General features: G+C 37.9%; 1 protein-coding gene across 1 annotated transcript in view; it reads left to right on the forward strand.

Moving 5' to 3' along the window:
- Nucleotides 1-14,399, forward strand: part of LOC126194980 (myoneurin-like) — a 118,166-nt gene that overhangs the window by 18,232 nt on the left and 85,535 nt on the right. The window contains exons 3-4 of the mRNA XM_049933397.1: nucleotides 9,397-9,713; nucleotides 9,993-10,181. Coding sequence (XP_049789354.1) covers nucleotides 9,397-9,713; nucleotides 9,993-10,181 — 506 coding nt within the window. The remainder of the gene's footprint in view (nucleotides 1-9,396; nucleotides 9,714-9,992; nucleotides 10,182-14,399) is intronic.

Consider the following 14,399-nt stretch of genomic DNA (forward strand, 5'->3'; position numbering starts at 1 on the left):
CATTTAAATCTATACTAGATGTTAACAAATTTTTCTTCTTTAGAAACGCTTTCCTTGCCATTGCCATTCTACATTTAATATCCTCTCTACTTCGACCATCATCAGTTATTTTGCTCCCCAAATAGCAAAACTCCTTTACTACTTTAAGTGTCTCATTTCCTAATATAATTCCCTCAGCATCACCCAACCTAATTCGACTACGTTCCATTATCCTAGTTTTGCTTTTGTTGATGTTCATCTTATACCCTCCTTTCAAGACGCTGTCCATTCTCTTCAACTGCTCTTCCAAGTCCTTTGCTGTGTCTGACAGAATTACAATGTCATCGACGAACCTCAAAGTTTTTATTTCTTCTCCATGGATTTTAATACCTACTCCGAACTTTTCTTTTGTTTCCTTTATTGCTTGCTCAATATACAGATTGAATAACATCGGGGATAGGCTACAACCCTGTCTCACTCCCTTCCCAACCACTGCTTCCCTTTCGTGTCCCTCGACTTTTATAACTGCAATCTGGTTTCTGTACAAATTGTAAATAGCCTTTCGCTCCCTGTATTTTACCCCTGCCATCTTCAGAATTTGAAAGAGAGTATTCCAATCAACATTGTCAAAAGCTTTCTCTAAGTCTACAAATGCTAGAAACGTAGGTTTGCCTTTCCTTAATCTTTCTTCTAAGATAAGTCATAGGGTCAGTATTGCCTCACGTGTTCCAGCATTTCTACGGAATCCAAACTGATCTTGCCCGGGGTCAGCTTCTATCAGTTTTTCCATTCGTCTGTAAAGAATTTGCGTTAGTATTTTGCAGCTGTGACTTATAAAACTGATAGTTCGGTAATTTTCACATCTGTCAACACCTGCTTTCTTTGGGATTAGGATTATTTATTCTTCTTGAAATCTGAGAGTATTTCGCCTCTCTCATACATCTTGCTCACCAGATGGTAGAGTTTTGTCAGGACTGGCTCTCCCAAGGCTGTCAGTAGTTCTAATGGAATGTTGTCTACTCCGGGGGCCTTGTTTCGACTCAGGTCTTTCAGTGCTCTGTCAAACTCTTCACGCAGTATCATATCTCCCATTTCATCTTCATCTACATCCTCTTCCATTTCCATAATATTGTCTTCAAGTACGTTGCCCTTGTATAGACCCTCTATATACTCCTTCCACCTTTCTGCTTTCCCTTCTTTGCTTAGAACCGGGTTTCGATCAAAGCTCTTGATATTCATGCAAGTGGTTCTCCTTTCTCCAAAGGTCTCTTTAATTTTCCTGTAGGCTGTATCTATCTTACCCCTAGTGAGATAAGCCTCTACATCCTTACATTTGTCCTCTAGCCATCCTTGCTTAGCCATTTTGCAGTTCCTGTCGATCTCATTTTTGAGACGTTTGTATTCCTTTTTGCCTGCTTCATTTACTGCATTTTTATATTTTCTCCTTTCATTAATTAAATTCAATATTTCTTCTGTTACCCAAGGGTTTCTACTAGCCCTCGTCTTTTTACCTATTTGATCCTCTGCTGGCTTCACTATTTCATCCCTCAAAGCTACCCATTCTTCTTCTACTGTATTTCTTTCCCCCATTCCTGTCAATTGTTCCCTTATGCTCTCCCTGAAACTCTGTACAACCTCTGGTTTAGTCAGTTTATCCAGGTCCCATCTCCTTAAATTCCCACCTTTTTGCAGTTTCTTCAGTTTTAATATACAGTTCATAACCAATAGGTTGCGGTCAGAGTCCACATCTGCCCCTGGATAATCTATCTGATACCTTTTAGTATCTCCAGGCTTCTTCCATGTATACAACCTTCTTTAATGATTCTTAAACCAAGTGTTAGCTATGATTAAGTTATGCTCTGCGCAAAATTCTACCAGGCAGCTTCCTCTTTCATTTCTTAGCCCCAATCTATATTCACCGACTATATTTCCTTCTCTCCCTTTTCCTACTCTTGAATTCCAGTCACCCATGACTATTAAGTTTTCGTCTCCCTTCACTACCTGAATAATTTCTTTTATCTCATCATACATTTCATCAATTTCTTCGTCATCTGCAGAGCTAGTTGGCATATAAACTTGTACTACTGTAGTAGGCGTGGGCTTCGTGTCTATCTTGGCCACAATAATGCGTTCACTATGCTGTTTGTAGTAGCTTACTCGTACTCCTATTTTTTTATTCATTATTAAACCTACTCCTGTATTACCCCTATTTGATTTTGTATTTATAACCCTGTATTCACCTGACCAAAAGTCTTGTTCCTCCTGCCACCGAACTTCACTAATTCCCACTGTATCTAACTTTAGCCTATCCATTTCCCTTTTTAAATTTTCTAACCTACCTGCCGGATTAAGGGATCTGAGATTCCACGCTCCGATCTGTAGAATGCCAGTTTTCTTTCTCCTGATAACAACGTCCTCTTGAGTAGTCCCCACCCGGAGATTCAAATGGGGGACTATTTTACCTCCGATATTTTATATATTAATATTGTATATTATACAGTCAGTAATAACAGTAAAATTGAGCTCTTCCCAGATGATGTAGTTATCTATAATGAAGTACTGTCTGAAAGAGGCTACGTAAATATCCAGTCAGATGTTGATAAGATTTCAAAGTGGCGTGGAGATTGGCAACTTGCTTTAAATGATCAAAAATGAAAAATTTTGCACTTCACAAAACGAAAAAAAAGTAATGTCCTATGACTATAATATCAATGAGTCGTCGTTGGAATCGGACAACTCATCCAAGTATAACTCATACTGGTTACAGGCATGAGGATATCATTCAGCATAGACGACATGCCTGTCGAATAATGGTGTTGGCTGAAGTTTAGCAGATTACTATATCTACCATTTCCCATATTGAATCGTAGGACACCATCTCACTGTTTATACTGTGCACACTCTACAGAATCTCTAATCTTGTTCTGATGACAGCACACTCTCAGAAATGTGTTTGAAATAGCTGATCTGGGAGACAAGTGTAAGGACTATGTCTGGCAACAGCATTTCAGTCAGAGGACTGAGTACAGAGTGAGATGGGAAGCAATAAGAAATGAGCAGTGAACCTACACCACTCAATACTGATTGTTCTTGACACAAATATTGTGGTCCATATTTCATTAGGTGTTTTTTCTGAACATATGTTTATGACACTTTTTTCTAGTTTTGACCAGCATTACCTGGTGTAAGAGCAAGGTACATTTATTTTTAAACCTCAGTATAACGTTATTTGGAGGGTTTTTGGGTGTCCAGGCAGATACGATCATCGAATGCCCATGATATATACACTGGGAAAGCCTCAGATCGCACTCTGTATATTGCTTATGCTGTTAAGTGTATCTTTAAAAGCAGAGGTCAACCACTGAGTGTGCTGTTTTCTCCAAGATGAAGGCTGATGGTTCAGCAAAGGTAAATGTCCAGTAGAGCAAAATATCATCCAGAAATATATACTCAGCTACATCCAGTGTGTATCATCTCCCTTCAAAAGAAAGAGGAACAAAAAAACAGTTAGGATGTGATGGAAAGAGAGAAACGAATACTTCACTCCCCCATAAAATTACATGCTGTATAATTACATGCTGTATAATATACAATATTAATATATAAAATATCGGAGGTAAAATAGTCCCCCATTCGAATCTCCTGGTGGGGACTACTCAAGAGGACGTTGTTATCAGGAGAAAGAAAACTGGCATTCTACGGATCAGAGTGTGGAAGCCATGAAGAGTGAAATACTTAGTCCTTAATCAACCTTCCACTCTCAGTGCTTCTTTCCTCATACATTTGAAAGGATAAAATAAAAGTTCAAGCCTCTCCTTTTGCAGTGGAGTATAAATGGCTTATGGAGTCATGTCAAAGAATTAAAAATTCGAATGTGGGAAAAGCAACTTTGTGTACATCTCCAAGCAATTTGCATTGAGAAAAGCTGTCGTGATGCCCTTCTCAAAACTGGGAAGCAATGGACTACATCCAAGTATTTATCAAAGTGTAGCTTCAATGGGCTGCCTGTTTCAGTTCCTAATCTGGGCGTGGAGGGGGAGGGGGAGGAAGCCTTTGAGACACTCCACGTATGAATTCGGACAGTATTGATCCAGGTAGCAATCAAGCACTATTTAATCTGTTTAACTCATATTGCGAGCACCTCCTTATAGGAGTATTCTTGGATGTTGACTGAGCATTTAATGCTACTTGGAGGCAAAACATTGCCCTTCAGTGCCAGAAATGGGGTTTTCTATTGTCACATCTTTACTGCAGTGAGATCATGTCATGCATCGCATTATTTTAGATGTAAAGTTGGGAATCAGCTCTCGGACATCTCCTACAGAAGAATATCATTGATCAGAGAAGAATGTTAAGGAGTACCATGTTTGTTATGTTGATACATTGTGTGTCATCCACAGTCAAGTCCTGTCCAGCATTCTCTGTAGGACCAGTTTTCAGTTTTTCTTTCAGCTACAACCTGTTACTACTGCTGACACTTTAAAAGCTTAACAAATGGGCAATGATAACAACATTTATCTTTTCATCCTAAGAAACTATGTATGTTTTAACTGTCTTCTTTCTGTCTTTGACTTAATTAGCTACAACTAAGGGATATCATTATCACATCTGTGAGATTTATGTGGACTTACGTTTAGTAAGACATTAACATGGTTGTTTTACTAGAAGGATCTGAATGTAAGATACATCACAACTCTTAAATTTTGAAGATTCTGAAATAGAAGAACTGAGGATCCAACAAAATTGTGCATACTGCAGTTCTATGGGAGCTTCCATTTGATAGTTGGTGTATTACAGTAGTATGATTTTCATACACAAAATACTCAAATCAGTGCACTAAGAAAGCATCAGATTAACCACTTGGGGCACACAGGACTGCCCCAAACTCATAACCATATCAAGGCTAGCAGTTGTTATGATATGGGATTGAAGCAAGTTCCACTTTGGTTATCAATAAGGCCTAAGTTCTCCAGATTTGATAGAGTGTAGGAAGTCCTTTACTCTGCACTACATTTTTAAATTATTTTAAGGAAATTGTGCATTGCTAAGATGTAAACTACACTGAGAATCCAAATAGGGAGATATCCTGGACCACTCCACCATTTTCCTTCACTGTACCACTGAGCAAGGTGACACACTAGTAACACACTGGACTTGTGTTCTGGAGTACTCTTTCTTAAATTGTTTGAATGTAGATTTCAGTGTGTATCAGAGTGCCTATGTTTTTCTACTTTTTTTTTTTCCAGTCAGCAACATATATTCGATAAACAAAGAGTGTGTGTGTGTGAGTGTGGAGGGAGGGGGATTGGGGAGAAGTATGCACAGACAATGTAGTGGATGTTGATGTGTCTGTGGAGGTGCTGAAAATGATGCTACTGTTTTCCTTGTATGCTGCATATCGCAATGGTAGAGAGAAAAGGGATTGGAAAACTCACTGATCAGTGACTCCCATAAAATTTCATGGTTTGTGAATTGATTTAGAATGTGGGGCAGGACCACATGCTTAGCACAAAACAGTATCACCTTTGTCTATAATAGGCGAAGTTGGAAATGTTTGAAGGAAGGAAAATTAAGAGTTCTGGATTAAATGCATGTTGGGGTCATTAGAAACTGGGCACAAGGAAAGACCTTTCACAGGATCCATGCCACCTCTTGCCTTAAGGGACTTAGGAATGTTGTGGAAAATCAAAATCTGTGTAGCTAGATGATGATTTGAACTGTTTACTTCCTGAATATAAGTCCTGTGCCCCTTGACAAAAACATTTTATAGTCCTGTACAATGAAACTTCACAATTCCCAGATAAAATACATTACTCATTAGTTACACACACGTATCCTCCTCACCACTAGCTTGCTGGCGGTAACTGTTGTCGTCCATACATTGGACAGATTATTTGCCAACAAACAATGAACTTTATAAAGAGGCCCTTATTAGGCAACCTGATCCACCCCTTCGTCTCCTTCCAATTATTCTCAATTGTTGGGGACTTATATCTTTTTGTATCAGAAGATATCTATTTTCCCAACAAAGCTCAAGAGAGCCAAGGAATATTGCGTTGTTATTCTTAACAATGAAGGCAGTGCAACATTGTATTTATCAGTGAATACCAGGTAGTGACTTTCAATTGAAATATGCTCCCCTGTACGGAGATTACAGCATGTGTATACAAGTTGTGATGCAGGAATGACGACATATGGATGTTTGGGTCTGGCTGGAGGTCATGCATGAATGGTCAAAACTCTGGTACTGAGTGCTGCGGGTTTCGAATTCGCTCCAGACGGCACGGACCTTGATTACTGTTAGAGATCTCTGCAGCCGTCGTGCTGTAAGCCGTGGCTGCGCACATTCCTAGCCCACGTATAACGTGAGGGTGCCACGTTGGAGCACATGATACATGACCCCAGCAGCAAATAGCGACGTACCCTATCCTGTATTTAAGCACCTGCCTCTCACTCAGTGAGGCAATCTGATATTCATGTGAGTCTATCGACATCTTGGCTACAGACAGTGTGTTTACTTTACTTTGTTTCTGTGTACAAGTGGATGTTGTGGATTCGTGAGGTTGTTGCTTGTGACCCAGTTGCTTCTTGCGTGTTGTTGTTCGTAAGGTCTTGCTCGGTCGTCCGGCGTTGTTTGTGTCCATCCTTTCCCGTTCATTTGTTTGTGGGCCGCTCCCATTTGGTCCTGCTGCGCTTTGTTCTCGGCAACCCCGCGACCGTTCCGGTTGCGGTTACAACAAAAACAGGTAAGGCTCTCGTAAAGCGGGAAATCCAGGTTTGAGTCCCAGTTAGGCACAAAACTTTCACTGTCGTTGTTCCCTTATGTGGCTTATTGTTGTCAATATTTGTGACCGTGAATACATTTGGTAAGAGCTGTAGCTGCCACAGTGCCTATTCCTTCAGACATGTATGTATGTCCGAAGAAACATTGCATTGTTCTTCTTAACAACATAGGCACTGCAATATCATAAAAACAGGATTGCATCTTCTTGAAAATAAGTGGCAAATTAGAACTAAAAAAAAAGTTGTCATATTTCTACAATTACCAAATTTAATCTCACAAATGTAGACTGACAGCAGCACACAAGGCATGGTCGTGTTTCACTAATGTAGATGATTGCATCAGAAAAGTCGGTGTGACACAACATATGAAATCATTTGAGATGCATTCACAAACAAAAAACCTGCATCAAGGAATTACAATATAAATAAATACATTGACAAATACTCACTATTACTGTCTGAAAGCTACCTATTTTGCTCACTGCTTGGTGTTGCATAACAGATGCATTTATGTATTTCCTTACTCATATAAAGATAAATTTGTGTTAAAAAAATGATGCCACCTTAAAATATATTTCAAAGTCCATTTACTATAGGGCTTCATGTATAAATCCCCCCCCCCCCCCCCCCCCCTCCCAACCCCACCTCAACTGAACAAAGTGGAACTGTTGCTACACCCTTTAACTAGCATTCGGTGTAGGCTTTTATATTCAGGATTTCTATTGTTTTTCTCTTTCACTTATGGTGAATCCTGAGACAGTACTTTTTTAAATAACTTCTGATGATACTGCCAAATGCATTTTTGTGTACTGTCAAGGGAATTATATTCTCAGTTCACTCTTCAGCATTGCATGGAGGACATTATACAACATTGGTCTTTTTGTTCTGCTTTCAAACACTCGATGATGAATTACATTTAAGTGATGACTTCCTCTTGTGGAGCTATCCATCAGGTAGTCTACTTTTCGAAAGGAAGGAACTGGAATGAATTCTGGCAAAGTAAACAAGATATTTTTAAGTGAGCTGGCTGTTTTCTGTATATCAAAACAACATCATAGATTGGATAAGTTATGTAAAACTGTGATCAGCCATGCTATGAAAGCATCCATTCTGATATTTTCATGTCAGCTTAAATAGCAGTCTTTCACATGGTGGAACAATGAGGGTTGTTTTGTGTATTCCAAAAGCTGAAACACTGCAACCTTACACATCACTTTGAGTTGTGAATTTAAAGGATTAAAGAGTACGAAGGGATCATGGCAAATGTTGACAGAGTCAGTTATTCCAAAGCTCAGTTTGATGTGTGTTTGAAACGTAATTAGCAAGTAAAAATTCAGCTTGAAAGCCTTTGGTAGACCAGAAGCCTGTAAACTGCATTGAGAGAACAGTTCTTCCCGTTGTAGTTTTGTGTTTTTGTAATATTTGTTCATACAAGTCTCAAAAGCTGTACCACCCACTCCTTTTATCTATGTTATAGAAAACTGTAAATGTGAGCCATGTTAAAAGAGTAGATTAATAGCTTTTATCTGTGAACACGGTAGGAAGTCAACATTAGTTCAGTTGGAACACAGATTTTAAAGCCTTCACTGCATATTGTGCTACACAAATTTGCAACAGTCTCCATTGTAAAATAAAAGCCATTTCTTCCTTCTTACTGTTTAAGAGAATTTTAAGAGCACTCTTAATTGCGCGATTGCTTCTATTTATTAGGAGACTTTGTAGAACCTATAAAACACCAGAACCTTGAATTAAGGAAGTGCAAAATTTGCTGCTACAAGTGGAGTAGAGATTCTTGTGCATTTTCTTCAAGTTACTTTATCTTTTATTTAAAATCTAATCGATATAATCCTTATGTAAATAGAATGTGTGTGAGTGGGGGGGGGGGGGGGGGGGGAGGGGGGGTTGCAGTGGCTGCTGCAGTGCATGTGTTGTGCACACACATGCATATCTTATCTATAAACAATGTGCACGATAATTTTTAAATAAAATGAAATGAAATTAGACCTTTGTAATAATTTGTTAGTATGAAAAGCTTTTTATAGCCAAGATGGCTTAAATTCTTCTTTATTTTCAACAACCGATTTTGTTAGATTTTGCTGTCTTCTTCTGGTCTCCAAAAATTTTTTGTAACAAAACGTGTTCATTGAGAGTTAGAAACTCGTGCCATGTTGCTATATTAGTGGATAAAATGTATCACCTTATACAAGTAAAACATTTATAATTAAAAAGTACCTCGTGCACATGGTTATGTCCGTATATATAGTGCTCACAGGTGATTGTTAAGTCTAAAAACCACAGTATGCAGTAAAATACCCCTTTAAACATCTGTTTGTGTTTGTTTGCTTGACATGTTCGATTCGTTGATGATACAGGTATCTGGTACAACTAAATTTGTGAGGATTTCTGGTATACTGAATGTAACTTACTGTAGCCATTCCAAGCCTGAATTTCTACATTGTGTTACATGAATGCATTTTTATTATTCCATTTTTTTGTGTAAGCTGTTTGTGTGTTATAGTCTATTTATACTTATTACATCCTGATAGACATATGTATATCTGAAGCTTACACACACTGCTATAAAAAGCTATTTTTTGTAGATATTTTCTTACTATAACATTTTTATTCTTGTAGGGTTCTGAAACTGACAGTGAAGTCACGGAAGTTGAAGTGAGAGTTGACCCGATGCTTTTTCTTTGTGCCCTTGAAGATGGTAGTCATGACAGTGATGAGTCATTTGAAGCAAGTAGCGATATAAACCAGTGTAACATCACAAATGAAGAGCAGGATACCAGTGACAAAGATGATTCAAATGTTACTTGTAGTGTTGATACTGCTCATGACAGTGATACTGACTTGGCAGAAACCAAGGAAGCAGACGAATGTGATACAAGTGAATGTGATAATAAAAGTGAGACTGATATGCCAACAAACAATACAGTTCAAGCAAGGTATGTTGTGACAAAAATAGTGTGTTGTAAAGGTATTTAAAAATTACGTGTGTTACTAAATTTTGAAAGCATAGTTGTTTGCTGTTTCAGCTATGAACAATGTGTAGCTGTCTCTTAAAATGTAATGTACTTCATTCCTCCAAAAATTATCCAGACTTATAATTTATTATTCATGTATTGAAAGTATGTGGATGAGTAATATTGTCTCTTGAATAGTGTTTGTTTGTCAGCCTCATGTTACATTTGCTCTGTAATTTTTGTGTATGTATTTACATTCAGAGTAGTGCCGGCCCATGTGATTACACATGCCAGCATTCCCCCTATTCTGGAAAAAGAAACGAAGCCATATCAATGTACGTTGTGCTCAAGAGGTTTTAATAATGATATTGGTTTACAAAACCATTTATGGAGTCACCTACCAAGGGATCGTCGTGTTCTTGGTACCAGTGATGGTAATCATATGCAGCGGTAAGAAATACGATATTTTTATATAGAGTAATTTAACAAAAGTTATCGTGGAACCCTATGAGGGTAAATTTAGGTTGTTATTGTTGCAAGAATAATTTTATCCAGAAAATAAGTTGCAGACTATTTTCCCTGGCAAAGTATTCACGCTGGCAGCAGCAGTGGGAATGTTTGTGGTGTGCACATATGAAAAATGTTTGCAAAGCATGAAAGTACTACATGTTATAATGCTTAAACAAAAAGAATATTTGCAAGGGTAGTTTGTAGTTATTATTACTGTCTCTTGCATGTATGAGCTTAAGGTGGGGTACTAATGTGACACACTGTCAGGGTTTGATCTTGCTTGAATTATATTGTTTGCTGCTATGACAATTAAAAATTTGTTTGTTTTACAATATGTTTGCACAGTAGCAGTCGTCCAAATCCTCTGACCAGAAAATAAGTGATAGACTGAAATTTGTGTCTGTCATACTCAGGATCTGAGATTGGATGGGAGACATAACTAGTATTAATTTAATAAGGATGGAGGAAATAAAGTGCAATTTCTTACAACAAAGAACTCAGATCTATTGAAAAACTGTGTTTATTAATCACCAAACAAGCTAATGGTACCACATTTTGATGAGTATCTACTACTTTCTTTGTACTTCTTACGTAACTGAGAGTGTACAATGCATATGAGATTTGTATGTATTCTGTTGCTGTCATGCAGGTAACTCTCAGATGTATGTGAATATTTTCTATATACACATTCCAGTGATTTTTGACATTTGGGTTTGCACACACCAAAATGTCAGATTGAACATTCAAAATGGCTGGAAGCTTTCATAACACAGAGCTAACTTACATTTTAGGTTGTAAGGAGAAGTAACCAATAAGCAATGTTAGTGTTATCACTTGACTTGGACCCATCTCCTTATAGTACATGTGCTCCATTATTCAGGCAGAGGAATTATGAATTTTCCATAATTTGTTCTTTAATTTCTGAATAACTTATTTTTGACCACTACTTGTGGAAGTTGCTTATTTGCCCACTATTTTCTGGATATACACAGGAATGTTCTTCAGTATTTTCATGGCGACTGGTTTGCATCAAGCAACAGTGTGTTGATTTGAGTTGACATAATAGCCCGTTAACCCTTACCAATTCAATTTTTTCTACTCACTGTGTTCTCCCCAAACCTTATTTATTTTACGAGGATAAAGATGCACGAGATTTACAGATTATTTCACTACTGTTTTTAAAAAATCAAATGCAATATGAGGCCAGTTGACAACAATATATTTTTTTACATTTGTTTTTGAAATTATTTATGGTGTTTTTATTCATGATTGTTTATAATTTTCTGTTTTCTGATACCTCGTGAAACATTCTACCATGTGAAGTCCAAGCTACTTCTTGCATGTTTCGCCGCAGAAAATTGTTTGTTTTCTTCCTCCTTTCTCCCTGTGTTTGCTGCAAACCATGCAATCTTTTGTTGATTTCTTTTTCATTTTGCATTATAAAATGCATCTTTCTCCATTTACTCTCTCCTCAGTGTCAGATGATGATTGTGTTCCTCTCTTCTTTAAATTTGTTTTTCTCATTTGGCCTACTAGATGTCTGATTAGATTTCTTCTGCAGGAAAGATGAGTCTGCAGTTATTCTCCACAGTTGTTTTGTCAATTGAGTAATGAATGTAACTGTTTACTACAGCAAATTTAATCAGCCAGAAGAATAATTTTTTCCACCACATTTATGATTGTCTTGTAAAACCATTGCAACTACAGAATTGATCATCCCAGCCAACTCCTCCCATAAACTCCATGTATTCCAAAATAACAGTGGGTTTCAAAAACTGCACAGATTCTTCTCTTTCTGTAATTGATCAGTTGGGTTTGAGGAACCAAGAAAATACTCAATATTGTCACTAACCTTTTGAAGGGGACAAAAGGCACATAATCATCTTGTGGTGCAGTTCTTCTTGTTGTCTCCGTGCTTGCTAAGAAAATGGGATGAGAAGTTCCGCCTTATGCAAGAAAAGAAAAAAGGTGTCTTGCATAAGGCGGAACTTCTCATCCCATTCCCAAAAGGCACATAATTTTCATTTCACTTTGATGGGCACATAACTCATACCCAGCAGGTTTCATCTTCTTCAAATTACTTGAAAAATCCTTACTAGAAGTGTAACTGTACTTGTTGGATGAAATTTCATTTTGTGCAATTCCTGAGCAAGATGGGGGCATGGATAGAACCTGTCAGTAAAGATGTGGTAGCCTGAACCATGTACACAAAGTAGCAGTTGCTGTGCCAAATGAACAACTATTCAGGTTGCAAGAGGTAAATCAGGCTGAATTAGATTTTCTGGAGTTGTCTTAACATAATACAGTGTGTGTGTGTGTGTGTGTGTGTGTGGGGGGACACACACACACACACACACACACACACACACACACACACACACACACACACACACAGCCATTTTCTGCTGAATCTCACAGATGTAAAATTCATAAACCTCACTTTGTAAGCTTCTTTGGATTGTAGCACTTGAACTGAAATCTCCGTTTAAAGCCTACTCTGCTCTCAGCTATATATTTCCTTTTGGTACATGAATTACTGTCAGTATACTCACTAATGTTCTTCACCTTTCTCCCTCTCATATGTTGACATCCCTGAGCTGTGGGAGACAAATATAAGAGAAAACATTCAAATTAAAGGCCACGTTCAATATTACATCAAGGAAAGCCTTCAGTTCACAGTGAGTGGTCTGTAAGTGGAGTGACCTTTTGTATATTTAAGTTCAGAATTTGGTTGAATACCAAGGAGTGTTGAAACCATATTGCATGACAGAAAATATGGGAAGCACTGGTTACAGACAGTGAGTGAAGAAACTTTATTATTCTTTGGCCAACAGACAGAGTGGTGTTTACTTTTTATATTTGTGAGGTTGTTCGTGAGTTAGTTCTCTGCTCATTGGTTGTCAAGTGATAATTAGCTGGTGTAATCATTAACCCTCTATTGCACTGTGTATATTTAAATATACATATTTTCAGAACTCTGTACTGGCTCATGTGATGTAACTGTGCCACTGACGTGCACTGTATACTCAGATATGCTGCGAAAAAATTTATCAAAAATACCAATTGAAGAACACCTTGCAGTGGACGAACAAACTGTGCCATTCAAAGGTCACAGTAGCTTGAAACAGTATAATCCCAAGAAACCAAAAAAGTGGGGCTACAAAATATATTGCATAGCAGGTGCCAGTGGTATTATTTATGATTTCGAAATCTATTCTGGACCCGTCAATCAACCCAGTCATCTTCCTAATGTAAACGCCAGTGGAAATGTAGTGCTCAGATTGGCTGAAAGAATACCAAAGTACAAAAATCATAAACTGTTCTATGATAACTGGTTCTGCAGTCCAGAGCTTCAAATTGAGCTGGTAAAATGTGGTATTCACTGTCTGGGAACAGTACAGTTGAATAGAGTGAGAAACAATAAGATGCCATCTGATGCTGAAATGAAAAAGCAGGGAAGAGGCACATCTGTTGAATCCACTGCATCTGTTTCTGGATATGACCTGATTCTTGTGAAATGGCAAGACAACAGGTGTGTCAGCCTTCTGGGCACCTTTTCAGGCACTCACCCAGAAAGCCAGGTTGCAAGATATGACAAAAAAACAAAGCAACATATCGAAATAAAATGCCCAAAGATTGTGAAGGAGTACAACAAGTTTATGGGAGGTGTTGACACTATTGACTCCTTATTAGCTCTGTACAGAACGAAAATCAGGTCAAAGAAATATTACATGAGACTGTTCTTCCATTTATTGGACATGAGTTGTGTTGTTGCTTGGTTACTTTACAAGAGAGCCTGTCATGAAAATAGTATTGAAGAGAAAACCCAGATGGCTTTGTTTGATTTCAAGCTTGATATTGCTGAATCCTTATGCTGGTCAGGAAAACCATCCAAGAGACAATCGCTGGATAGCTCACCAGGCAGTGGCACCAAAAAGAGAAGGCAGCCAAATACAGCAAATGCTGACATCAGGAAGGACAGAATCGATCACTGGCGTAACTACTGTGAAAAATCTGCCAGATGTAAATATAATAAATGTCAAAAAATAACAAAAGTAATGTGTACCAAATGTAACACCTATTTGTGTTTTGTACCAGATAGAAATTGTTTCTACAATATTCACAATGTATAAATTCCGGAAATATGTAACTGCATAG

This window comes from Schistocerca nitens, chromosome 1 (assembly GCF_023898315.1).
Source record: "Schistocerca nitens isolate TAMUIC-IGC-003100 chromosome 1, iqSchNite1.1, whole genome shotgun sequence".
Taxonomy (NCBI): domain Eukaryota; kingdom Metazoa; phylum Arthropoda; class Insecta; order Orthoptera; family Acrididae; genus Schistocerca; species Schistocerca nitens.